The following is a 26,732-nucleotide window of genomic DNA, read 5'->3' on the forward strand; positions in this document are numbered from 1 at the left end:
TGGCCCCTACTTACGGTGGCGGAACTGCACCTTGCTCGCTGTACAATGCCGGTAGGGGCCTTTTCCGCCATGGTGTTAATTGCATTACCGCCATGGCGTAAAGCTCGTGCGCGATGGGTCGTAATGTCGCGCTCTTTACGCCATCGGCCCACGGCGTAAACGCTCATTACGCCATGGCGGTAATGACGGAAGATTACTGCCTGGGTCGTAATGAGGCCCACTGTATTGAGAAAACAAAAACGACATAATGTGCATAACATGCAGATCCTGTCTATTGCAGAGAAAACGAACATTGAGTGAACATAGTAAGTACACAGCAACCCCGCGAACAAGCACAACTTGCCAGAATAAAATAGCAGAACATTGTTTGCCAGTGAAGCAACTGGAGCCCATAGGGCCTTTAGTTGCTAACCCTGAACTTGAACACAGTGACTGAATTGGGTCCGCCACCATAAGCCTTGTCTAGCAGGACTATTTCAGTTGAGATGAGCGACTACAATTGGCTTGGGGTGCTTGATAGCAACAGCCTCCACACCCTCAGGTAAAGATAGGCTAGTCAGGGGGGCGGGGCGGGGGGGGGGAGAGCCCTACAGTGGAAGGTGTATTAAAGGTGGTGCATTGTCGTTTCAGATACCGCCCACGACCCAGGGACAGGAGCACATGAGGGTTGGAGACATTGGGGGGTTCCATCTTACATATCTGCAGTCCCTCGACTATACTCTGACTACCCTTGTATCAGTTGGGGATGCAGAGTCTGGTGGAGGTGGAGTGGGTTTCACAATGCCCCTGCTAAATTCTAAGGCACACTTGAGTTCTGCAGAGTACATTTTTCCTCTGTGTACCCGCCGTCACACCCAAACAGGGAAGACAATCCAGTCGGGAGGTACTGAAACTCAAATGGTATGGCAAAGAAAAGGTTTCTCCAAATAGCCACAAGGAAACAAGTAGAATGTGAATTCTTCAACAATGAATCGTGAACAAAAAAGATCTCTTACAAAGTTCCTGATTTGGGCTTGCTCTGACCCCACTTCAGTGTCCAGTGGCACACCTTTGTCTTTGCCTTCGAGTTGTGGGTTTGTGGAGTACCTCAATCCACTTCCAGAGAGTCGCTTGCAGGTTCTTTATGAGGCTTGAGTGTAACGCTTTCTCCCCAGAGGATCAGATAGAGGTGGAGTTTTCTGAACAGCAGTGCTTTCTCCCATGCTTTCAAGGACATGCCTGGGATGTTTCCTGCCACCTGGGCACCACCTTGTTATAGGGTTCTTGCCACCAGGACACCCCCCTCTTGCTACCCATGTCATAACCTCCCTGTCCCTCAGTTAGAGTTCACTGACCCTACCTCCTTCTACTTCTTTCTGAAGTCTGCTCTGGAAGTCCTATTACACCAGAACCTCCCTTGTCTCTCTGGCTAATGAAAGTGCCTTCCCCTTCCACTTCCTCATGTCTCGCAACTCTATCTCCAACTCTAGCTTTTTTCCTTCCCACTATCCAGGTGGTAGTTTATTTCCTTCTCCAATAGCCTCGACTCCGCCCTTTCAGCAAACTCTCCACTTCAAGCCCCCACAACAACTCTCCCCCAGATCGTAACAATTCTCTTTCCAACCTCCTCAATACACTCCCTCCAACCTCTGCAATAACCCTTCCTACAGATGGTAATAATTCTGTTTCCAACTCCAGAAAAAGTATTCCTCCAACCTCAGCGATAATTTTTCCTCCAGGTCGCAACAATTCTCCTTCCAAACCCCTCAATAATTCTCTCCCGCTGCCTCAATAATTCTCCTTCCAACCTCTGCAATAATTCTCCAGATGGTAACAGTTTACCCTTCAACCACCTCAATAATTCTCCCTCCACCCTCCTCGATAACTCTATCTCAGATTATAATCACTCTCCTTCGCCAATGTAACTTTCAATCCCAAATGTTTGACTCCTAACTCTCCTCTCAGTAGAGCTCTTTCCACCAATCTCCTCCGAAAACATGTACATTAACATAACTTGTCACCTTACAGAACGAATCAGACGAAATGTCCCAAACCCCCACCCCTGTGTTCCCAAGTGGGCCTTGTCTCCGGGCCTCAGTCGGCCTGACCTGGCGGTGAGCTGTCTCCCATAGAGTCTAGGGCTCTCGCTATCAGGCATGGCTTGTAAGTCAGGGCCGGGTAGTTCTGGTCGTAGTCTAGGACTGGTGCCAAAATGTCAGTAAATCGGTGGAGCAGTCCCGCTTTGGCTGCCATGACCTTTTCAGCTATCAGGATGTCCCAAAGTTTGACCCACCAAAGGGTCATCAGGGGTCCTTCCACAGACTTCCAGGTACGGGCCACTGTGATTTTGGCTGCCAGTAAGCATTGGGATATTAGCGTTGCCCTTCTCCGTGTTCTCTGGTAAGTGTCCGGGAGCGGGATCCCCAGTAGGACTTTCTCGGGCGTTAGCGGAATTTCTACTTGGGTGATGTCCTTTATGGTTGCAAGGCATTGGGTCCAGAACTCCCTTATCTTATGGCGGGTCCACCACATGTGGAAGTAAGAGCCTGGGTGGCCACAGAGCCGCCAGCAGTGGGGGTCCAGAGCCTGCTGAAAGTGATGGAGGCGTAAGGGGGGGTAGTACCAGCGCAATAACAGTTTGTGGGCACATTCCGGGTCCGTGATGCAGCGGGATGCTGTGCGCGTTCTCTTCCAAATGTCCACCCATTTGGGATCCTCAATGGCATGTCCCGGGTCCGCCTCCTGTTGGGACATATAGGAGGGCCTAGCCTGGAGGGGGTCTTCCTGCAATAGTTTATAGAGGACCGAGATCTTTCCCCGGGCTGGAAGGTCGTTCACTGTGAGCTCTAGTGGGGTAAGGGGTTGTGTTGCCGCCACCCGGGTCTGGGGGTGGGAGCACCAGTGCCGCAGTTGGGCATAAGTGAATCTGTCTCTGCTAACTGGAAAGTCGTTTTACATTGTGCAAAGGTGAGGGGCATCCCCTAGGAAGAGCTGCCCCAAAGTTTCAAGGCATCCCACCACCCAGTTCCTAAAGTTTGTTGGGTGAGTACCCGGGGAAAAGGCTGGATTGAGGAAGATTGGGGACAATGTGCTCAGGTCTCCTGGGATACCTCTATGTCTGCGGGCCCACTCCCATGCCTTTATCGATTGCTTTGTGGCGGTCAACACTCCCGGCCAACACCGGCGTAATGCAGTAGGAATAAATGGAAGAAAGCGCAGAGGGAGGGGGGATTGTTCAATCTCTACCCACTTTGGGCACCCAGTGGCGAGTCCCCACGCTTGGAAGTGGGCCAGTTGTGCTGCAATTTGGTATTTTTGGAGGTCCGGGACCTCCAGAAACCCAATCTTGTGCTGGCCATCATCGTTCTTCGAGGGATCCGCGCTTTCTTGCCCTTCCAAATAAAGTCAATGATTTTCCTTTGGAGCCGCTGTAGGGGGTGCAGAGGGATTGAGGTTGGGAGGGAAGCGCAAGCGTAGAGGAAGCGGGTGAGCAGGTTCATTTTACATGTCGTTATGCGACCGAGCAGCGAGATCTCCTGCGTCTGCCAACAGGCAAGGTCCTTCTCCAATTCCTCGAAGAGTGGGGGGAAATTGGTCTGGTAAACTTTCGCTGGGTGAGTGGGGATCTGAACCCCCAAGTATGGGATCGCTTGGGTGCTCCACTGGAATGGGCTTTGCTCCTCCAAGGCCTCCCTCTCGTCCGGGCGCAGGCCCACACCGAGAGCCGTAGACTTCTGGAAATTTATGGCGAATCCCGATACCCTCCCGAAGCCCTGGATTTCGGTTAGGGCTGCCCTCATAGAAGCTTTGATGTTCGTGATGGTGAGCAACACGTCGTCCGCGTAGAGGGCAATTTTGTGTTGGGCTGCGCCGATCCTCGGTCTGCTTATCAGGTGGCTCTGGCGAACTCGCTGGGCTAACGGTTCCATAGCCAAGGCGAAGAGCAGGGGAGACAATGGACATCCCTGACGCGTACCACATGTGAGAGGGATTGGATTCGACAGGCGGCCATTAACTATCAGCCGTGTCTTAGGGGCTTGGTAGTTCACTAGGATCATACTCCTGAAGGTCGAGCCAAAGCCGAAGGCCTCAAGAGTGAGGCGCAGATAGGGCCAGTCCACCTTGTCGAAGGCTTTGGTTGCATCCAGTGCCAGCAGAGCCAGTTGTTGGGAGTCCTGACTGGCGACCTCTATTAGGTCTAATGCCCTGCAAACGTTGTCTTTTGTCGACCTGTGGTATATAAACCCGGTCTGATCCGGGTCTATAATGCTCGGGAGAATGGGCGCGAGGCGATTCACCAGGTTCTTACAGTATATGTTGGCGTCCAGGTTCAACAGGGAGATGGGTCTGTACGAACTGTTCTCTTGAGGGTCCTTCCCAGGCTTGAGAATGAGGACCGTGATGGGCTCCTGCATCGTTGTTCCAGAGGCTGCGAACGAGTTGAAGAAGTGGGTCAGGGGGGCCACTAAATGGGGGCATTAGAGTTTAAAGAATCGCGTAGAGAATCTGTCCGGGCCTGGGGCCCTGGGCTTTAAGCTTTTAATGGCTTCCTCCACTTCCTCATTTGTAATGGGCATGTCAAGTTGTTCTCTTGCCTCCGAGGTCAGAAGCGGGAGTGCCGCCTCTTGGATATAGGAGCGCTGCTCATCTGGATCCCGCGGGACTGCCGTCATTATTTTGGACTGTTGGGCGACTGCCAGTCGCAGTTTCTCGTGGTCCGCGTGATGGATCGTCCCCTGTGAATCGCGGAGGCCCAGGATGGTATTTCTGCTCTTTTCTTTAGCCAGTTTACTGGCCAGCAGCTTGTTAGCCTTCTTGTTATGGACATAGTACCATTGTTTGGTTCTGGTTAGCAGGTTTGCTGTGGCATCGGCATAGTGCGCCTCAAGCCTCTTCCTTGCCATTTGTAAGACTCTGTAAGATTTCGGGGACCAGCCCTTCCGCTTATGACTGGCCTCGGCATCACGGACATCGGCTTCTAGGATAGCTCGGGCCGCCTGCTTCTGTTTGTGGAACGCGGCGCCTTGGGCCATCAGTTCCCCTCTAAGCACTGCTTTCATGGAGTCCCAGGTGTTAGCCGGGAGGTGTCTTCTTCACGGTTTTCAGCGAAGAAGTTTTTAATCGTTCTGGCGATTGTGTCTCTCACCGCCATGTCACCCAAGATGGGGTCATACAGGCTCCACTGGCGGTGGGGAGGAGGATCGGGGTCATGAGACCTCAGGGTAAGAGAGACCGGGGCATGGTCCGAAAGGATCCGAGAGCCAATCGTGACGTCGTCCGTGAAGGTCAAGATCTGGGGGGAGGCCAGCAACAGATCGATTCTGGAGAAGGTACGGTGCACATACGAATAGAAGGTCAATTCTTTCTCTTCCGGGGATAGCACCCTAAGTGTCAACAATGTTCAGTGTGCGAAACAAGTGGAGCAGGGCCGTTGCCAACTTCAGGTCCCTGGGCATTGGGGGGTGAGATCTATCCTTGTGGGGGTCCGGTACCCCATTGAAGTGCCCTCCGATGACTACTTGCCCCTCAATGAATGGAAGGAGGGAGTCTTCCAGATCCTGATAGAATCCTTCCTTGTGCTCGTTTGGGGCGTAGGCTGAGACGAGGGTGTAAAGTTGGCCGAAGATGATGCATTTGACCGCCACAAAACAACCCTCCTGGCATCTTAGCGAGTCCAGGATCTGGGGATTCAAATCCCTTGCGAAAAGGATGGCGGTACCTCCCTTCTTGGTTTCGTTGGATGCCAGAAATTGTAGGGGAAAGAGTCTGCTTCGCAGGCGAGAAAAGTCTGCTGGGATTAGGTGCGTTTCTTGTAGAAAAGCGATCGAGGTCCCATTGTTTTGTAGCCTTTGCAGGACGGATTTCCTCTTCAGGGGGGAATTCAAGCCCCTGACGTTCAGAGTAGTGAGCTTTAATTTTAGGTGCGGGTGCTGGTGCTCCCAGTCCGTGCTCTGCAGGGGGAGAGGGGTAGAGAACGAGTTGGGTCAGCCATCGCTGCAAGGGTTCCGCTGCTTTGGGGTATCCTGTGGCTGAAGGTTTTTTTAGAAATGGTCTCCAATGGGAGTTCTGAACTTCCAACATCGGCCTCCAACGGGAGGTCTCAACTATGGCCGGGGGGCCCGATTTTGAACTGTCGGTGGCACCCCCGGCCACCCAGGTTGTCATCAGGCAACAAAGCCAACATGGTAGAAATTCTCTCCAGGGGTAATAAGGTGACATCCACCCTGGAGGAGGGTATGGACCGCATAGGGTCCGCGGCGAGCTTGTGAGAGTTTTAGTGGTTCCTTTGCTATATGTTCTTCAAGGAGAGGAGTCCGCTGTCATCATTTGGGTCTGCGGCTTCTCTGCACTCTTGACCATGGGTCCCTTTTCGGTTTGTGGAGGCTGCGTCCTGAGCAAGGTCTGTTTGGGTTGGGAAAGACGGCTCTGTGCCCCCGGGGGAGTCCGGGCGCAGGATTGATGCTGCATCGTCGAGGTGGCTGATGGTGCGGGGAGTGCCCCTGTACAAGAATTGTAGCGCCGTGGGAAACAGCCACCGGTAGCGGATCTGCTGGTCTCGCAAGAAGAGGGAGAGTGGGCGGAGCATTCTGCGCTTCTGGAGCGTTAGAGGGGAGAGATCCTGGAAGATCTGCAGGGGGGAGCATCTCTTGAGCAGCCTTTCGCTGAAATGGCCTCCTTGGTGGTGTAAAAGTGGACTCTTGTGATTACGTCCGGGGGCGCAGCCTATGGGTACGATCAAGTAAGAGCTGCGTATCGCCCAGGTCAGGCAGCAGGGACTGGAAGAAGGTACTTATGTATTCGGGGAGCTCCTTATCGGAAATCGCTGAAGGCACCCCTCGGATGCAGAGGTTGTTGCGCCGGGAGCGATTCTCCATGTCCTCCTTAAATTTGAGGATTTCGGTTCTGTCCATTAGTGTCTGGATGGTGCGTTGCATCTCCGTTAGCGAGTTAGAGTGATCTACGGCCAATTCCTCGGCCTCCCCTATCCTGTGCTCAATGTCACTGACCCGCTGCTCTGTTTTCTCTAATTTAGCTGTGAGTTCAGTCATGCAAGATCTGAATTCCAACTTGGTATCGGTCATGAAAGTCTTGAGGTCCTCTTTGGTTGCGAGCGTTCCTTTGTCTTCGGAGGATTTCTGAGGTGTGAGTTGGGAGGGATCGGTTTTCTTCCCCTTCTCCGGGGCCAGCAGGATGGTGGAGCTGTCAGCCGACTTGGAGGTTTTCTGCGTTTTAGACATGACTCTCAAGAGGGGGGCACCTCCAGGGGAACTGGCTCGGTGTCAGCGATCAGAGGCTTCGGTCAGTGATTGCGGGCTCTGGGGGTGGCTGTGGCCGGGGGGATAGAATGGGCCGGGGCGCCCCAGGAGTTTGTGCGGGTGGGAGGTGCTTCTACTTCCCAAATGGGCGACGGGATTACCTTAGTGGAGGAGATACGCCGAGTAAGATGGCCGCGGGCCCATGACTTGCCCTCTGCTGTATGAAGCTAGGTTGTAGGTGCTGCAGACAGGTTCCCTCTGGATGGCCAGGCTGAAGGGTGGGCAGGGACGACCAAGGAAGCCGGTGGGGTGGCTTAGTCAGCAGGCGGGGGCCCCAAAGAAATCCACTCACTCCCAGAAGCAGGGGCCCCGGGTAAAGGCCAGTGGCGGAGGGCCCTGTGCCAGAGCGGGAAGGAGGCAGGGCCCCCAGGAGCTACAGCAGGGGGTGGCCGGGGCCTACCTGAGTGAAGTGCCTCTCCCCCCAGGCGCAGCGGTCACGTTGCTGCAGATGGTCAGGAGCCCCTCCTCCAAGAGTGCACCCCGCGGTTGCCGAGTTGCTGCCCCCGGCTCCCAAGCCACAGTGGGGGAGCTGGCTTCAGGAGAGGGGGGGGCAGGAGCGGCCCCTCAGGGTCCCCCGAGTCGAGAGGCCCCACCAGGGAAAGAGCCGGGCGCGTGTGTTAGGATAGCTTTGGCGGTTTTCTTGGCTGGAGTAGCTTTGGGCTTTTAGGGGGGTTATGCTGCTGCTGGTTACTTCACCCTCCTGGGACTCCTTTTGGGTTTTGGCAGCACCGGCAGGCTTATGTTGTTGGGGTCTCACACTTCACTGCCGCGGCTGCTGAGCCCAGAGGAGCCGGAGGCCCAGGCGACCCCGAGCCGAGCTGGGGCTCCCCCGCCCACGAGGCTCCCGATGGCAAGAAGGACTCCTCCAATGCTCCTGTCCACGTCGCATCCCTGGGAGGGAGAGTCCGATCAGGGCGCGCTGGGAGAGCGGGCGGCCCCCCAGCCAGCACTGGATGGGGCTGGCAGGCAGGAGGGAAGGTGCAAAGCCACTGCGCCGCTCGTGCTCAGCGGATCCCCCGGGACCCAGCAAGGAGAGGCGCCGGGGCGTCCCAGCTCACTCATTCATGTCCAGGGGTCCGGGTGGGGGGCATCAGCGGGTCGGGGTGCCTCCAGGCGTGCCTCTGGGCAGGCGGAATTGACTCGGCACTATGAGGCCCCTCCACAGCATATGTGGGAGCCTGGGCCGGGCGAAACTGTTGCTGCGGGGCCGTAGGATCACGGTCAGCTGGGAGAGCGGGCTGGCACCTCATCTGCATGGAGCCACACGGGAGCTGGATGAGCCTGGCGAGCGGGGGCAACCGGAGTCAGCACGCCATCAGTGCATGCGTAGGGCACCCCAACCTCAGAACTGGATCGAAGCAGGTGAGATAAGGCTGATGGGCCGAGGGAGCAGAGACACGGAGTTGCGGCCGCCATCTTGAGGTGCAGAGCGGACACCGGAGGAGCTTTCCCTCGCCGCGTATTCCGTGATCCTGGGGCCGTAAAGCGCCCAGGTTGAAGCCGGTGATGCAGGGGAAGCTCCGGAGTCTCCTCTCATAGCGAGTTAGCGGCTAGTGTGGCAGGAACCGGCAAAATCATGGTTATAGCCGCGGACCCATGCGGAGGCCATCAATGAAGCTGCCACATTGCTCCAGGCCACGCCCTCTTCCCGGCCACCTCACTTTTAAGCCAATGTTAGGGAGGAAACTTCATCCCAGATAATTTTGCCCTACAGCAAAAGCTGCTAGCTTCTCTCAAACCTCATGTGACCCCACTTGCACTTGCTCCTGGATCCTCTAGAAAGGGGCCATTATCTGACCAGACACATAGACCTCTTACAACTTTGCCGGCCCGGAAACAACGGTGCCGGTAAGCTTACCAAGTCTGGTGGGTGGGTGCACCTGGCAGGTCCGAGTTGCCGGGCGGACCGGCACCCGCCCACAGACTTTCATGGAAGCACCGTTATTACTGGTCTCAGTGTTTCTGTGGTCCCCAATGGGACTCTTTGGGAATGGGGAAGAACATATTACCGGCACCTAGCTCCCGGTCCGCTGGGACTTGTGATTTCCCAGTGTTACCGGGAAGCTAGGTGCCAGTTACTGTTCACAAGTCTGGCGGCAACCTGCCGGTTTTACCGACACGGTTGCCGCTGGACTTGTAATGAGGGCCATTAAACTTTAAAGGACTTCCTATGCTTAAGAGGACGGCCACCCCTCTGTCCCTGGATCCTTGGGATCCCTACATTACTTTGCACTGACTGGCTTCATCGAAAGCTCTTCTCCCAAGCCCAGCATTGTGCACTTACTCTCTCTGAATGTGCCAATGACTATGAAGCAATTTGCATATTGTAGAAGGCACCTTATAAATCACCTATAACCAAAATAAATAATTATACATTTGTGGATTTTGTCTTGTTCCTGCTCCTCCCTCTTCTTTCCACTTATGGATGGTGTATACACTGTCACTGTTGCTTTTATGTTCCTTGTCTCATTATGCTGTTCTCTATTTTTAGTACTGACCTTCTAGTCCATCTTCACTCTTCCTTCAATTTCCGTTCCTAACTAGGACACTCTGCTTATTTTTTTAATCTCTTTCTTACGCTACAGCTTGTGTAATTATACTCCTAATTTAGCCTGGTTTTAACAATGTCCCTCCATTTAATATGTATGACTGTATTTTCTGACACTGGTGTTAAGATGGATTTCTGAACTCGGACCTGGAGGGGCAGAGGTTCAGAAGGTCAGCCTAGTTTCTTGGAACAGGGTAACCTCTGGACAAGCCAGACCCACCAGGGTAGCGATGGCGGCGGTCAAGACTAAGTCTCAAGAGGGGTGAGGGTGACTGAAAGACCTCAATGAGCACCCAAAGCAAGGACACTTACAAATTACTCCAGACACGTGTTATATTAAAAATATAGACACATTTATTACAAGGCCTTTGTAACATCGACCATAGCAAAGAATCACAATAATACTAAAGTAAACCAACACATCACAATCAATACAATATATATACAAGACCGAGGGGTCTAAGGAGTTAGGAGGACGTAATATGTAGACCACCTAGATGGTCAGGAAAACAGGCAGTGCAAGTAATCATTAGACCCAGTTTGAAATCTGAAATACAACTAACTAGGAGGAAGTCCAAGCCCTACGAAGAGAGCAGCCTTATGCTCAAAAGTACCTGCACGCGCTGGTGCCAATGGGCAAAAGAGGGCCTCTTCAAGGATATCAGGCAGTTCAGGAAGGTGACTGAAGCGATGCAGAACAAGTCCCCACTACTCAAGCAAGGCCTCCACTTGTGGGCAGAGGCAGGGTGAGATTGCGGGATAGAGTCGCTATTTCGCAACAGCGGTAGAAAAGAAACGGGCTCCTGTGCGAGGGGCCACCGGTTGGGGTATGGACTACTCACCGGTCCCCGACGCAGGCAGACCCAGACTTCTCCAGTTCAGTTTACGTTGCTGGCAGGTTCAGCTGCGATGATCAGGACGTCTCGACATCGTGTAGATTCGGCGGAGTAGGATGCAGGGTCGAGGGTGTCTCAAATGCAGCGGACGTGCACAGGTTGCTACCACAGCAGGGCAACACGGCAACCGCGTTTACTCTGGTCCGGGCGCACTCGTCTCACTTCAGACCTGGGAATGCCAAGTGTACGAAATTCGGTGTGAGGGTGCCGTGGACGCAGAGCAAGTAGTAGACCAAGTTTCGAGGGCTTCCCCGAAACGGCGGCGGTGACAGAGCAAAGCGTCCTGCGTAAGCTGGTCAGCCCACTGGTTGGCCCAGGGACACTTCCGAAGAGGCTTACTTGCAGGGTTTGATGAAGGTGCCAGGAATAGTTGATCCCACTATTCCAATGGGTCGAAGCGCCTTTGCAGACCTTCTAGGACGATCAGATGCAGAGGGGCCTCGCAGGACGACAGCGGCTCAGGGTGCCAAACCTTCAGTGGTTCACCAGCGGTTCCTTCACTCAGCTTCTTGTTGCAGGATACTTGGCTCCTTATCCCTTGTTCGGTGTGAACTCAGGAGATCGACATGGTAGTGGTGTTTTCAGCCTCCCCTTATCCAAAGTTCCCTTCGCGCCAAAACGAAGAGGACCCAATGGGAGATCTGCTCACAAACACTCACACCATATGTGGACCTATCACGGACCACGGTGGTCCCAGGCATTCAGGACACTCCAGACTCTCTGGCACCCAGGATGTGTATTGGGACCAAAAATCCCAGCCCACATCCTGGAGGCACACACAAGGCATGCAGAAGCCTGCGAAAACGTGTTTCGCGGGAAAGTGCATGACCAAATAAGGACTGCCCCGGGTAAGCTCGTCCTGGGGGAAGGTGAAGGGGCAAGACGGTCAGCGGACAGGACAAAGAACCTCGTGGCATGGCCATTTTGGAGCCAGGCCACTTACTTGTGCCAAACGCAGTAAGCGCGGATAACATGGCAAAAAAGGGTTCAAAACACAAAAGAAACGATAGCTGCCACCAGTACTGTCCGTGATACACTTGCACAGTTCATAATAAGTCTATCGAGAGTTTCTAGGGCCTTTGGAATGACTAGAGACCCAAGAGTGCGGTAAAGTAAGTTGCAGTGCACTCTTGTGTTATGTTGCACAAAAGCTGCAACATGAGAAAAGGAGTAAGGGAAACGAAGTCTCCCTGTACTGAATGTCTTAAGGGCATGTCAGTTTCCCCATGAGAATTGAGCGAAAGCCCAGAGGAGTGCGGCAGAAGGCTGAGCTTCTCTGGCAAAGTCTAGATCCGGGTGTAAAACAGCAGCAAAAAGTTTGGGGGTTGACACATGGAGGGAAAATTACATACAATATGAAATCTTTCCTAACAACTGGTATAGATAGTTGTTGAGAAATGGGCTCTTCCTCCTGTTTGCTTTTACCTAATTGTCTATAGTAGTACCAAATATGTGTCTTCTCCATGTATTCGCATGCACAGCATTTATTCTAATCTCCCCACCTCCTTCTGCTTCAACGATGATAGCACTAGGCCCTTCAGAGACCAAGGTTTGTATTGAGTCCTTCTCCGTGTGATTAGGCAAGATACTTCCTCTTTCACGCGAGACCTACTTTAGCCTTATTTCCTCCCACTACCTCAGGGGCCTTACCTGTGCTGGACTTGAACTGCAACAATGAGTACTGCTGCTGAATTTGATATGCTTCTGATAAACTAATTTCAATGTTTCTTTTTTCTAAAGCTGATATTATTTGGATGCATTTTAAATATGTATTGAATACACTTGTTAAAAAAGTGTGGTTGGTAGTTTCTACTTTTAAAAATAAGAATGACACTCAAGCAAAGAAATACCGCTGGTTAGTCTGTCAGATACTAAGCGGCCAAAAGCACATTAGCCCACATCTATAACATGTTGAATTCCATTTGGGATTTGTTTATTTCATTTGTAGATTGTTAAACTATTCAGAAAGGTGTGATACACTTTGTGTTTGCATGTAAATCGCTAACATGATGTCAAACCCACATCTTGAAGTAACCCATAGACCTCCATTAAAAACCAAACTTATGTTTATCCTGCCTGTCATACGCATGCAATTTAATACATGTCACTCCTCTGGTTCCTTGTTCTTACAGATTGAAAGCTCATTTTTGCATTTCAATTAATTTAACAGGTGATCGAACTATGAAAAGAAAAATGAACTATATTGAGTCTGTAGAATGTACTGAAGAAGCAACATCAGTCGGGAAAAGGAAAGTGAAAGGAAACAAGATCAAGGGATTTCAGAAACAAAAAGACGCTGAAAGGCATTTGGTTTACAAATGTAACTTTGACGTGGGAGGAGGGATGAGTACTCTGTGTGACAATGAATTTCCAAAGAAGGGGAGAAAATCCAATCCTAATTTATGTCCACAAAAGGCCAGTCGAGCCAAAGAGACAAAATGTGACACAAACATTAATCATACTCAAGGTCCTACAGAGAATCCAGAATCACAGGAAGGATTTGAAGATGTGAACCCAGAGCCCAAGATGTCTTATCAAAGCAATGAATGTGAGCAAACTGTTGATCAGCTGAAGTATCAGTCTCAAAAGAAGACAACACTCATTGTAGAAAGATATTATTCGTGCCCACAATGTAATAAACGCTTCCCTCGTATGTCAAAACTTATTAGACACCAGGTAACTCATACCAAAGAGAAAGCATTTCAATGTACTGAATGCGGAAAAAGCTATAATCGAAATGATAGTCTTGTAAGGCACCAGAGATCGCATACAATACACTTCCACGAAAACCTAGAAATGTGGTCCCCCACTGTAATCCCATATAATCTCCAAAACTAAGGTGTTTCTGGCCTAAAAACAGTATTTCAGAAATCTTAAACGTGTTGTCGAAATGTGGATAATGTTCTTATTATCCCATTCATCTAGATTCATGGTATTCATTATTCGTTGACATTGACTCACACAAAGAGCAGTTACATTTCTTTTGGGAGCCTGAGGATTTTTTGTAAGATATATGATCAAATCATTTTTGCATATTGATGGTCTGATTGAGAGTAAGGAGTAAGTTAAAACAAAATAATGACTGTAGGTAATTTACAACAAATGATAAATACATCTCAGTTGTAATTGTGCAGGATAACTAATGTGTTATAACATGGTATTTTACACCAGGCATACACATGCATTGAGGACACGCATATCTGCTATGTAGTGCCCCAAATGGGTTGCTATATAAAGATGAGTGGAACACAATGTTGAGGATGTTATTTACAGCAGTAAAGCAGCCTACAATTCATAGAGCCTACACAACCACCACAACTCTGCAGTTAAATAGGCGTTAATACCAGGACAATGTTGTAAAACATAAAGGCAGCGTTGTACATACTGGTGAAAACCATGTGAACATGATCAACAACATGGTGCATTTTATATGACAGCTGTGCATGTTTGCGCACATACAATGTCCAAAAACAAGTGCATATTGGAGTAAGAAGAAGAGAGACACTGTACAATAACCAGATGAAAGATATTTGATGCCCAGATCATCTGAATTTATCATCAGGATAGCAATCTGGTAATATATGCAAGATCATCACAGAAAATCACAAGTGTTTTTATTTCCTCACATCTGTGTGATGTATCCTTTCACGTCAATGTTGCAGTAGTGGTGCATTTGCCAGAGGGAGTAATTTGGTAATTCTAAAACATGCTGCATCTAATCCTGATTCCTATCTATTGGCATATTCCACATCTCAAAGCTATAACAACCCTGAATTACATCAAAGAGGACTTCCCTACTAAATACATATTCTAAAACAATCATTCTCAACACACATGGTTCTACATGATTACATTAGACCTCTTATTTGGGAGGGTCCCTGCATGCCCTCTCTATGCCATGCTCACCTGTCCCCAAATGTGTCTTTGGTCGACTCTGTAAAACTTCTTCTGACCTTCGAAGAAGGTCTGTCTAATCACTGCATACCAAAGCTTTGTATGTAGTGGCATTTCTATATGTTTAAACTGCACAAAATATGATTTGTGTATGCTTTGTTCAATTTTAGGTGAAAATAAGGGCTGGTGCAGTGAAGTCTGTTTCAATGTATTTTTAAAGGACCTGTCCAGTCAAGAAGTGGTATTTGATGTTTCTTTAATGGGTATTTCCAATAGGATGTCATTTATATTTTTGAAAGGTGTGTCCAGTGAAGTGCTAGTTCTAGTTGTTTTGATGGGACAATCAATTTAACAGGTTAATACCACGCTTAAAAAAAGCCATGTCTAGTGAAGTGTAATTAATTGTACTTTTCAAGGGTCTCGCCAGGAAAGTCCTTTATTTGCACTATTTCATTTGTCTTTAAAAAAAAAAGCATTCCAGTGAACGTTCATTTTTCATGTTTCTTTAGAAGCACAAGTTTTGTTCTTGAAATTTGTCTTTCAGGGGCCTGTTCAATGAACACATTTTATAAGTCACAAAAATGGTAATGCTCGTTCAATCTCGAATTGTGTTTTATGGAATTGAATGTAAGTGTATGCTTTTATGGCTTTGATGCCAAAATAAAGCAATATTGACTGACTGACTGAATCAACTTTTTTAGTCTTTTAAAGGAACTAATCACTTAAGTGGCCTTATTTGCATATTATTTTAAAGAACCCGTAATGTGGCACCACTTATCGAACATTTCTTTAACTATAACACATTTATTTGAAATGCATGTTCAGTAAATTATTGTTTGTTTTCTTTTTATTTCGAAGAGCATGTCAAGTGAAGTGTTATTCTTTATAGTTTGTTAAGGGTCTACCCAAGAAAGCAATATTTATAACGCATTTCTTTAACGCCATGTCTAGTGAGGTGCCATTTATTGTACTTTTCAAGGTTTTCATTGAAGTATCTTTGGTCATTTATATCAGGAGTCTGTCCTGTGAACCGTCATTAACTGTACTTTATTTCAAAGGATCTATCTAGTTACACATGTTATTCGTTCAACTTTCAACATATGCACTGAATACTGTTGCATTTTCTTTTCCTTAAAATATCCTTGCCTTGCAGCAAAATGTGTTATAATTTGTCCAGCAAAGTTTCAGTCATTGTACTTTTCTTTAAACTTTAAATCATATTGGGCCAGTTACGTTGGTCAAAAGTGGAAAAAGTAAAAATGTGTACCAGCAATTGCATTTTAGAGTCTGTAAGAGGATGGCTTGGAGTTCTATTTAAATGAAACTTTTTTTAAAAAAAAATGTTGTAAATTAGGCGTTTTTTTTTATTTAAAATTATTTTGTACCACAATATAGTCAGACATGCATTAGTTCTCATCAGCATTTGACAAACGATGCACCCATAATCCAAAACTCCTTGTCTTGTTAAGCAGCCACCAACATAATAATTTCTTTTTCACCACCGCTGATAGGCTTAAAGACAAACTATTTGCACAGTGTGGTCCTGCTTGCAAACAGCACTGCCCATGTGCAAGGTTTTAGCGTGACCCAACATGTCTCATTAGCCATTGTCATGCAGAGTACACCCTCATTACCATCTCCAAAATGTCATACGGTGCTTAGCATATGTTCACTTGTGCATACTTCATGTTTACAACATTGTTAGTGTGGAGGTTTGAACACTCAACTTGAAAAAGGGAGCAGCCTTGAGAGCTGGGTTGTAAACACTCTTTAAATGCCGTATTTGGCATATAATGGATAATGGCCTACATTTAAAGGGTCGCTCGATTCAAGAGTGACCAGCATGGTCTGTCATAGAGGGGCAACATTTGAACACAGTGCTTCCAGGAAGCACTTGTGGGTAGCACTTGAGAGTAAGCCCATCCTCTTGATATTTTGTGCTTACTATTGGAGTAGAAATCCGCCACAAGGCTTTAATAGCCATGGAATCTCCACTCTGTGATAGTTGGAGATAGTCCAGCCATCGGTGATTCAGAACCCATAGACGACCAATGCAATTCTTTATTTTTGTCTTCCGTTTACAAACAGTAGTGCACATTTCAATAATATACAGTAATTCTAAATGTAATACTTGAAAAATTATACTTTTTACAAGTAATCATAATTTTACTGTTATTTTGTAATTTAGGCTATTTTAGGCTTTAAAGGTTCACTGTGCTCAACCTACTCCTCTAGTCCGTGCTTATATTTTATAAGACCAGACCCTGCGTGATTTTCCAGTGTCTATGTTGTCTCAGGGCTCAGTGTCTATGCTGTGATGTCTTTCTTGCATGCTATTCTAACTCTAACTGGTACCCCACTAATATGGAATCATGTGTTAACCTTATGCAACTTGTTTGTGACTGCATTGAAATTTGGTGCCCTCTGGCCTATTCCAAGTTGTTGATTTACACCTTTCAAATGGATGATTCCGGTTTACACGAAATGCAAAGGCCGATGGGCCCTGATTGTTAAGGCACTAACCCTTGGTAGTTGTACTCAACATGGTACTCTATGGAAGGGTTCAACTGTAGACTTTGGAGTGCCTCGTAAACCGCCCATCCTTCTACAATAGAGGTCTTTAAATGTTATGTTATGTTATGTTACTTGGCATTTATATAGCGCCTTATGAATCATTGGTATGATCTCAAAGCGCTGGTACGTTGAACGCCCTCGGGAACCATAGTTCAAGTCAGTAGAGAGAGAAAGAGTCATAAGGTGCGTGTGTGCACCGGATATGTGTGCAGCTGATGTGGTAGTTGCGTGATAGCTGCTTCTTAGCGGTAGGTGTAGCGGTTGGGAGGTTAGGTATATGTATTCATTCTGGAGGGATGACGCCCAGACTGATTTGTGGCTGCGTTAGGCCTGAGGAGACGCTTAAGCTAGCGGTGTGCTTAGCTGATATTTATTTAGGATGATGAGGAGTATGTGGCAGGTGTTAGTATGAGAACAGCTATACCAAATGTGTCATTGTATTGCTGTGTTCTAGTTGCGTGTTGGTGTATAGGAGAGAGTAAGTGTGGTAGTGTAATGTGGTGGTTATCCGTTCCATCCACTCCATCTGTTCCATCCACTCCATCTGTTCAGTCCACTCCATCAGTTCTGTCCACTCTATCTGTTCCATACACTCCATCTGTTCCGTCCACTGCACTGTTCCGTCCACTCTATCTACTCCATCTGTTCCATCCAATCCATCTGTTCATCCATTCGATCTGTTCCATCCACTCCATCTGTTCCATACACTCATCTGTTCTGTCCACTGCATCTGTTCCGTCCACTCTATCTTCTTCATCCGTTCCATCCACTCCATCTGTTCCATCCACTCCATTCGTTCCATCTATTCCAATCCGCTCCATCCGTTCCATACGCTCCATCTGTTCCATCCTCCATCTGTTCCCTCCACTCTACCTGTTCCACCCACTTTACCTGTTCCATCCACTGTGCCTGCTCCATCCACTCTGCCTGTTCCATCCACTCTGCTTGTTCCATCCACTCTGCTTGTTCCATCCATTCCATCTGTTCCATCCACTCCATTTGTTTCATCCACTCCTTCAGTTCAGTCTACTGTGTCCGTTTCATCTGCTGCATCTGTTCCATCCACTTGATTAATTCCATCTGTTCCATTCTGTAAACTACTTGTCCTTTTCATTCGTTTATTCTACTTGTTCGTCATATCCGTTCCATCAACTCTATCCATTCCAACAACTGCATAAGTTCCATCATCTCCATCCGTTCCATGTGTTCCATCCACTCCATATGTTCCATGCGTTCCATCCACTCCATTTGTTCCATGCGTTCCATCCACTCCATACGTTCCATCCACTCCTTCCGTTCCCATCCACTCCTTCTGTTCCCATCCACTCCTTCCATTCCCAACCACTCCTTCCGTTCCCATCCACTCCGTCTGTTCCCATCCACTCCTTCCGTTCCCATCCACTCCTTCCGTTCCCATCCACTCCTTCCATTCCCAACCACTCCTTCCGTTCCCATCCACTCCGTCTGTTCCCATCCACTCCTTCCATTCCCAACCACTCCTTCCGTTCCCATCCACTCCGTCTGTTCCCATCCACTCCTTCCGTTCCCATCCACTCCTTTCGTTCCCATCCACTCCTTCCGTTCCCATCCACTCCTTCCATTCTCATCCACTCCTTCCGTTCCCATCCACTCCTTCCGTTCCTTCCACTCCCTCCGTTCCATCTACTTCCATTCCATCCACTCCTTCCGTTCTATCCATTCCTTCCGTTCCATCCACTCCATCCATTACATCCACTCCATCCGTTACATCCACTTCATCCGTTCCATCTAGTTCATCCGTTCCATCTAGTTCATCTGTTCTAACCACTCCTTCCGTTCCGTCCACTCCGTCCGTTCCATCCACCTTGTCCGTTCCATCCACCTCGTCCGTTCCATCCACTTCATCCGTTCCCTCCACCTTGGCCGTTCCATCCACCTCGTCCGTTCCATCCACTTCATCCGTTCCGTCCACTGCATCCCTTCCGTCCACCACATCCGTTCCATCCACCACATCCGCTTCATTCGTTCCATCCACTTCATCCGATCATCCACTTCATCTGTTCATCCATTCCATCCACTTCATCCGTTCCATCCACTTCATCCTTTCCATCCACCTCATCCGTTCCATCCACTTCATCCATTCTATACGCTTCATCCTTTCCATCCGCTTCATCCGTTCCATCCGCTTCAATCGTTCAATGCGCTTCATTCGTTCCATCCACTTCATCCAATCATCCACTTCATCCAATCATCCACTTCATCTGTTCATCCACTTTATCCGTTCCATCCACTTCATCCGTTCTATCCACTTCATCCATTCCATCCACTTCACCCGTTCCATCCACTTCATCTGTTCCATCCATTTCATCCGTTCCATCCATTTCATCCGTTTCATCCACTTCATCCGTTTCGTCTCCTTCATCCGTTTCATCCACTTCATCCATTTCATCCATTTCGTTCGATTCATCCACTTCATCCGTTTCATCTACTTCATCCGTTCTCTAGGTTTCTCCGTTTTAATTACATTGGCCAATTTAGTTTTTTGTTTGTTCGATCGGTCTCTATGCTGGATTGTTATTTTTGATTCAACAACCTTGGTTTCTGTTTATTGTGATTGTTTGTTCTGTTTGTGCTAAGAGTCGATTTTAAGGGAAGAGCCACATTTTCAGTAATTTGCGGAAGGACATGAGGTCTTCGGTGAGTCGGCTGTGGGGTGGAAGTGAGTTCCACAGAGTGGGGGCTAAGGCTGAGAATGATGATCCACCTAACTTGACTGAGTTGGTGTTCGGTATCACTAGGAGGCGGGCAGAGCTTGATCTTAGAGTGCGCAATGGATGGTAGGGTTTTAGCTTCTCCTGAAGGTATTGAGGTTCGGTTTTGTGCATTGCTTGGTTCGAGATGCATAAGGTTTTGAAGGTCACCCTTCGTCCAACCGGGAGCCAGTGGAGAGCTTTGAGAGCTGGGGAGGTGTGATCTCTTGGGCCAAGTGCTAGTAGTAGTTTGGCTGCAGCATTTTGTGCTCTTTGTAGTTTAGTCATGTGGTATGCTTGGATTCCGAGGTAGAGGGAGTTAGCATAGTCCAGTTTTGACATTACAATTGATTGGACCGCGGCAAGTCTGTTGGGAAAGGAGAGGTATGGAAAAATGCGCCTAAGAATTTTGAGGTGGGAGTGGCAGGACTTAGAGACGTTGTTGACTTGGTGCGAGAGGGTTAGGTCAGAGTCGAGCGTGCATCCAAGGTTTTTTACTGAAGTAGAGGTTGTCGGGGGATTGCCATTGGATGATGGCCAGGGCAGAGGGTGAGGAAGAATTTTGGTGTTGCTGTTAAAGACACGTAGGCAAGCATTATGCTTATTCTCTTTTATTACTGCTTAACAACAGCTTTTTAAATCTTTATTTTCATCTCTTTCTTTTTTTTTACAGTTGAAAGTGCCCAACTGGCATAAAAAACTAAACTTCAACAAAGAAAACATGATGAAACAAGGGGAGTAAGCCAACTAAGTCTCCCATGATCCCCAGCAGGCTAGTAGTCTCTAGCCACAGTCCTGTCCTCCAATGAGGGCTGCTCTGCTTGTATAAGTCCCTGTTGTACTAGGTGCCTTCCTCTTCGTTTTTCCTCAAGCTGCTTAAGTCCTGCAACGGTCTAAGTAACAGTCTTAGAAAGAACTTGCTCTGCCTTTGCTATTCTGCGTGCTTCTCATATTCTCTCAGCTGATCTGCTAGATAATCATTCTCGAGAACTCTTGCTCGTCTCCTATGTGAAAAGAGAGATCGAGATTGTTAAGGAGGGGAATTCACTGCAGTCCATACTAATACATAATATATATGTATACCGTACGTCTTGCTCCGACAGCAGAATTCCTAGTGGGAGGGATAATGCCCGCCTCCATGTCTTTAATAGAATGAAGACTTCCTGCCCTGTGCGCTTGGGCAATCTTCATTCTATGACAAGACCGGAGGCAAGCATTATGCTTGGTCAAAGCTTTGCACTACTGCTGATGCGATATTAGAGATTGGCTTGAAATAGAAGGTTCTGAAAACCGAGTCACTGGACTAGTCTGCTGCTTTAATGATCACCTGCAGTGGAACTTCTGCTGCAAAAGCTCTGGAAGCCATAGACATAGACAGAAATGTATTTTCCTGCTAGCTCCATCACCTCTTTCACCCATCTTGCTATAGTGCTGGAGCTACCGCTTTATATGGCTTTCTGTGTGCTATCAATAGCTGGGTTACACCTCGCGGTCTTATCGCTGCTTTTGCTGCCTCATAGGACTTAATACACTGAGCTACACAGAGTTTGCTGTGATCAGGGAAATAAGGGTATGTAATAACTTTAGAGTTGATCTTACTACTCTGCACGATATTAAATTCTACACCTTCCGGATACAAGATCTTCCTGTCGATCACTAGGGCTTTAACATCCGACAATCTTCTACATGATACTAAGCAGAGTAACGTAGCTAACTTTCCGGGTAGCTGTCTCCCTGACAAAACATAGTTTCTTGGCCATTGCTCAAACAACTGCAGGATCTTGTTAACATCCCAAAGGAACGAGTATTTAGGTAGCGGGGGCTTGCTCACTTTAACTCCTTTAAGGATCCTTGCAACTGCAGGGTGCTCTCCTACTGGGACTCCATCAACCAATTAGTGTGCAGCTGAGATGGACTATCTGTACACTCCCACCGTCCTACAAGCTTTCACTCCAATAGTCAAGGATGCTAGAAAACTTATGATGTGAACTATAGGAGCTGAAATGGGAGAAATACTCCTCCTCCTGCACCATAGTTCCCAGGCCTGCCAAGGAGAATTATAGCTCTGAATTGTGGACGGAGCCCATGATACTTTGATAAGTTCTGTAGCTACCTCTGAAAGTCCTGGCAAGCACCATCTGCAGGGGTGGACTGGGAACCAAAAGAGGCCCTAGAAATAATTAATGGGGACCAAAAGAGGCCCTGGATATAATGTTCAAAGTGGCCCCTTATGACACATTTTCAGCAAGCCCAATGCTTTTCCTATGAGAACATTTGGAAATACCACACAAAAGAGGCCCAGGGTGCAGAGGCCCACCGGGAAATCTCCAGAGTTCCCCATAGGCCAGTCCACCCCTGACCATCTGCGCCTGAAATTCTGCAGGCCAAAAGGGTCAGCGTCTGATCTTGAATCAGGGGATGAGGAGCTCCTGCTGGATCTGACAGGAGATCCGCTCTGAGAAATCCTCTGGTGGAAATCGTGGAAAGTTCCATCAGAACTGGAAACCAGGCTTGCGATTTCCATTCCGGTGTCACTATGACCAGCTCCGCCTTTTCTCTGCGCACCTTCGCTAGAGCCCTCGCCAGCATTGCGAAGGGGGAAAGGCATAATGTATGTGACCTCCCCAGCTGTGCAGGAACGCATCTGTCCCCACTGCTCCTGGATCCAGTATCCAGCTGAGATATCTCGGCAGGTGGGTATTTAGCCTTGAGGCAAAGAGATCTGTATGTAAGGGACCCCATTGCTGCTGTAACTTGTCAAAGACTGACCTGTGTAGCCTCCAGTTGCTCGAGTCTACTAAGTACCGGGAGTTCCAGTCCGCTACTGTATTGTTCACTCCCGGAAGATATTCTGCTTTGACTGATATCTCCCTCTCTTGACAGGAGTGCCAGAAATCCTTGGCTAGCTCTGCTAGCATCTTGGACTTTGTGCCCCCCCAGTTTGTTGATATATCTTACTGCTGATATGTTGTGCATCCGTAAAAGGATGCAGCATTGCGCTCTGTCCCTGGTAACGGCTTTGACCGCGAAAGAACCTGCAAGGAGCTCCAGACAGTTGATGTGCAATGCCAGTTCCTCTTGAGACCATTTTCCCCCTGTCTCTCTGTGACCGCATCTGGCTCCCCATCCTGACTTGCTTGTGTCTGATTCTATAATGAGCTCTGGTAGTTCTCTGTATATGGCTCGGCCATTCCACGCCTCCATGTTGTGTAGCCACCAGCAAAGCTCTGTCTTGCTGTCCTCGTCCAGTGGTACTTGGTGATGGTATCGCCATCCCTTCTGCAAGTATCTGATCTTGAGCCTCTGAAGGGCTTGATAATGTAATGTGCTGGGAAAAATTGCCTGGATAGACCAACCATCCTGGCTAGATTCCGAAGCGATATATCCGGTCTCTTCCGAGCTGTCCTCAGATCTCTCTTTATAGATCTTATTGTGGGCGTCGGGAGCTCTAGCGTGGCTTTTCTCGTATTTGTTGCAAAGCCTAGAAATTCTATTCTTCTGCATGGTGTCAGTGCCTTTTTCCTTTGTACTGATCAGAAATCCTAACCCTGAGATCAAGGATGTCACTCATTGCACTTGCTTCTGCAACCTCGCCTTGTCCTCTGCCATAAACAGGATGTCGTCCAGATAGATGATCATCTGAATCCCCTGATCTCGCAGAGCGGTTGCGAGGGGCCTCAAAAGCTTGGTGAAGGCCCATGGTGCTGTGGCTAGACCGAATGGCAGGGTCTTGAATTGCCATATCTCTTCCTTCCACTTGAATCGTAAGAAGCAACAGTACTGGGGTGCTATGGGCACCGTCAGATATGCGTCCTTCAAATCTAGATGTGCTAGCCAATCATTCTTTCGGAGAAGATCTGCAAGCAGATGGATTCCCTTCATCTTGAAATGCCTGTATACTAAGCAGTTGTTTAGCTCTTTCAGGTTGATGACTGGTGGTATCTTGCCCTTGTGGTGGACCAGAAACATGTTGTTGAGGAACCCTGCTGTGTGCAGCTGTGCTCTCTCTATGGCCTGCTTGCGCGCTAGCGCTTGAAACTCCAATAGCATAGTTTCCGCTTGCGAGCTGTGCATGCATGGCTGGGGACATTGCTGTACTGGAGCCTGTAAGAACTGTAGATGTGAACCCTGTGCTGTCTGTAACACCCACGCATCTGATGATAGCTTGCGCCAACTGTGCATGAAAAACAAGGTTCTCCCTCATATTGGGGGGTATAACACTGTGCGCTCTCTCACCTGTGGTGTTGTTCTGGTGCCTGGAGTATCCTCTGCCTCTGCAGCCCCTGAATTCTCTACTTCTATTCGGGAGGAAGGCATCCTGCTGATGCGATTCCCAGTATTGGACCCTCGGGCCTTGGGGCCTCCTGTTCGTATTGTATCGGCCGGTCGATCGGCCTCCATAAAGACCGGCCCCTTTGTTAGGGAGAATTCTCATTCATGGCTAATTTCCCTTACCTATAGAGTCCCCCAGCAGCTTTGCTGGATTTGAAGGGTTTGTTTCTTTTTACCTGCTAAGAGTGAGACTCTTTTTCCCACTCTTAGGCATTATTTGCTATGTGTGTTGTAGGCTATTTTTGTGTTTAATGCCTATGGGATCTCTCTCAACCCCATAGGAACCATCTTTATTTGCATGTGTTACACAGCACCCTCAGTGCAGTGACACAGGGGTGTCGTAGCGACCCACAAACATAGACTCCATACCCTGGGACTGACTACTGTCTTCCAGGGCATATAAAGTCCCAATTGACTTTACTAGTCAAATCCTATGAACTAAACCAGTACAACCCATCTTACTATGGAGGTACTGGAAGGGGTTAATAGTTTTTCCCCTATGTTCATTTTCAAGAGGGTACCGTACAGTCCCTCTCTCAAAATGTTCTGGCTATTGACAGTGGTTACTACCATAAATATTCGACCGCAAATATTTCCCAATGGGATTTTCCCATTGTTCGAGGCTACCACTTTTTCTAACAGCCTTTAAAATACCCCTGGTGCATTTTAATATTAACTTGACTCCGGTAGGTTTTATTTGCCAGAACTTTAATATAACTTCTTTCTCGTGTCTTTCTTTAAACTCCTAACCCAGGTCGGGGATCCTTTGTTTGTCCTATTGGCAGGCTTCTGCCGAGAAGCCCTCCTTTCGGAGCCACTGAGTCTGGGGTGGGTCCATTGTGTGGGAGGGGGAGTAGGACCCCTGGACAGGGTTGCCTCCGCAACCCATGTCGCACTCTATTCTGATAGGCTGGAGGGTCTCCCGCCAAGATGACCACTCCACTGTGTGAGTGACAGCTAGGCTGTATGAATGGGGATCTTTTTGCATAAAAGCAGGGTCCTGAGGACTGGAAGAGCAAGACATCACCACTGGAACTAAGAAGCCGAAGAGGAGGGAAGCCAAAGACATCTGCAACGAATGAACCACCGGTGAAGCCCTGCTGCAGCTTCTCACCACTTTTCTCCACACAACGAGAGAAGATCTTCACCTGCAAGAGCCTTCTTCCCTTGAGCTGGTGGGGCCAACCAGTTTGCCAATCGCCTTCCCGGACCTGCCTTGGTCGAATCACCCGTACCCTGTACTCGGAGGCCGGATAGCCAGGCACCAGTCCACCCGGACCGCAATTTAAAGGAGCGTACCTTTTATTCGTCGGGCAGCACCGCGGCTGGTTTCATCCCTTAGTAGTGCAGTAACTCGAACCTTCCTCCACGACGAGAGCCTCTCTTCCTCTGCTGGATCACCCGAACTGCAGGATCTACCAGGAACAATAGCCACCGCAGGAGCCACTTCTTCATTTAAAGGTACATTGTTCCGCCAGGCCGCCCTTTCTTCGCGGTAGCACTAAAGGTGTTTTAAATCCTTTACCTACCTGTTGGGTTGGCCGCCCCTCTCTCTTAACATTGTCTTTTCATCTTCTGCAACCACCTTTTCAAATTCGTTAACCAAAGACTCGACTGCAGCTACAAGAACATTTTTTGCGCCTGGGCCCTTGCCCTGTACCACTGACTCTGGCACAGGTCTGCTGACTCTGGTCACATTTGTTAGACCTGCCTTCTTTAGATTGATTTTCACTGAGAACTGTGTTGGTGAACCTATTTCTTCTAACTACCCGTTCCTTCCCATTTTGAAACCTTGTGAAATGCCAGTTTGCTCAGTTTTCATTTAAGTATTGCTTATACTGATGCCCTGTCTTGCTTAAACTGGTTCACAAACTTATGGGAAGAGTTGCTAGGGTGTGTAAGAGACTATTTCTATATAACTTGTGCTTTCCCTCCCTTGTGAGGAATTGTTAGAGGATCCCTTGTAGTTGTCACTGTGCCGTTTTGCTCAGTTTTCACTCTGGTTCACTTGGTCTACAATTTAACTTGGGAGTGTGTATATTTTTCCTTTGACTTAAATTAACTTGCTTGATGACTGTGATACATGTGTTTTTTTTTAGAAGTGTATAAAATAAATATATATCTACTTTTTAAATACAAAACTTTGATCAGTGTTTCCTTGTTCCATAGTCTAGTGGGCCTATTGGGTAAACCCTGAATACTGCTCATCTCCCTCTTGAGATAAGTCTGACTGCTCAGGCTCAACTACCAACTAAATCTTTGTGGTACAGACTGATACCAAAGGGGATTTATTGCTCTCACCTGTAGTCCTAATCTTGTGTAGTGCTCCCTAAGGGAACTGCACAGGATTCTGCCTAACACCCTGCTAAAACCTGTCAGTGGAAAACCTTCCTTATTGAAGCCTGTGCCTTCTCGAGCGCTGTATAAGTCCCCACAAAGCTGCTCATCTCCTTTACGAATGTGT

General features: G+C 48.3%; 1 protein-coding gene across 1 annotated transcript in view; it reads left to right on the forward strand.

Annotated features, from left to right (window-relative positions):
• LOC138567644 (zinc finger protein 431-like) overlaps window positions 1–15,313 on the forward strand; it is a 608,674-nt gene extending 593,361 nt beyond the window's left edge. The window contains exon 6 of the mRNA XM_069646109.1: window positions 12,910–15,313. Coding sequence (XP_069502210.1) covers window positions 12,910–13,577 — 668 coding nt within the window. The 3' untranslated portion in view covers window positions 13,578–15,313. The remainder of the gene's footprint in view (window positions 1–12,909) is intronic.
• The last annotated feature ends 11,419 nt before the right edge of the window (window positions 15,314–26,732 follow it).

The sequence above is a fragment of the Ambystoma mexicanum genome, chromosome 2p (genome assembly GCF_040938575.1).
Source record: "Ambystoma mexicanum isolate Mex_15411 chromosome 2p, UKY_AmexF1_1, whole genome shotgun sequence".
Classification (NCBI taxonomy): domain Eukaryota; kingdom Metazoa; phylum Chordata; class Amphibia; order Caudata; family Ambystomatidae; genus Ambystoma; species Ambystoma mexicanum.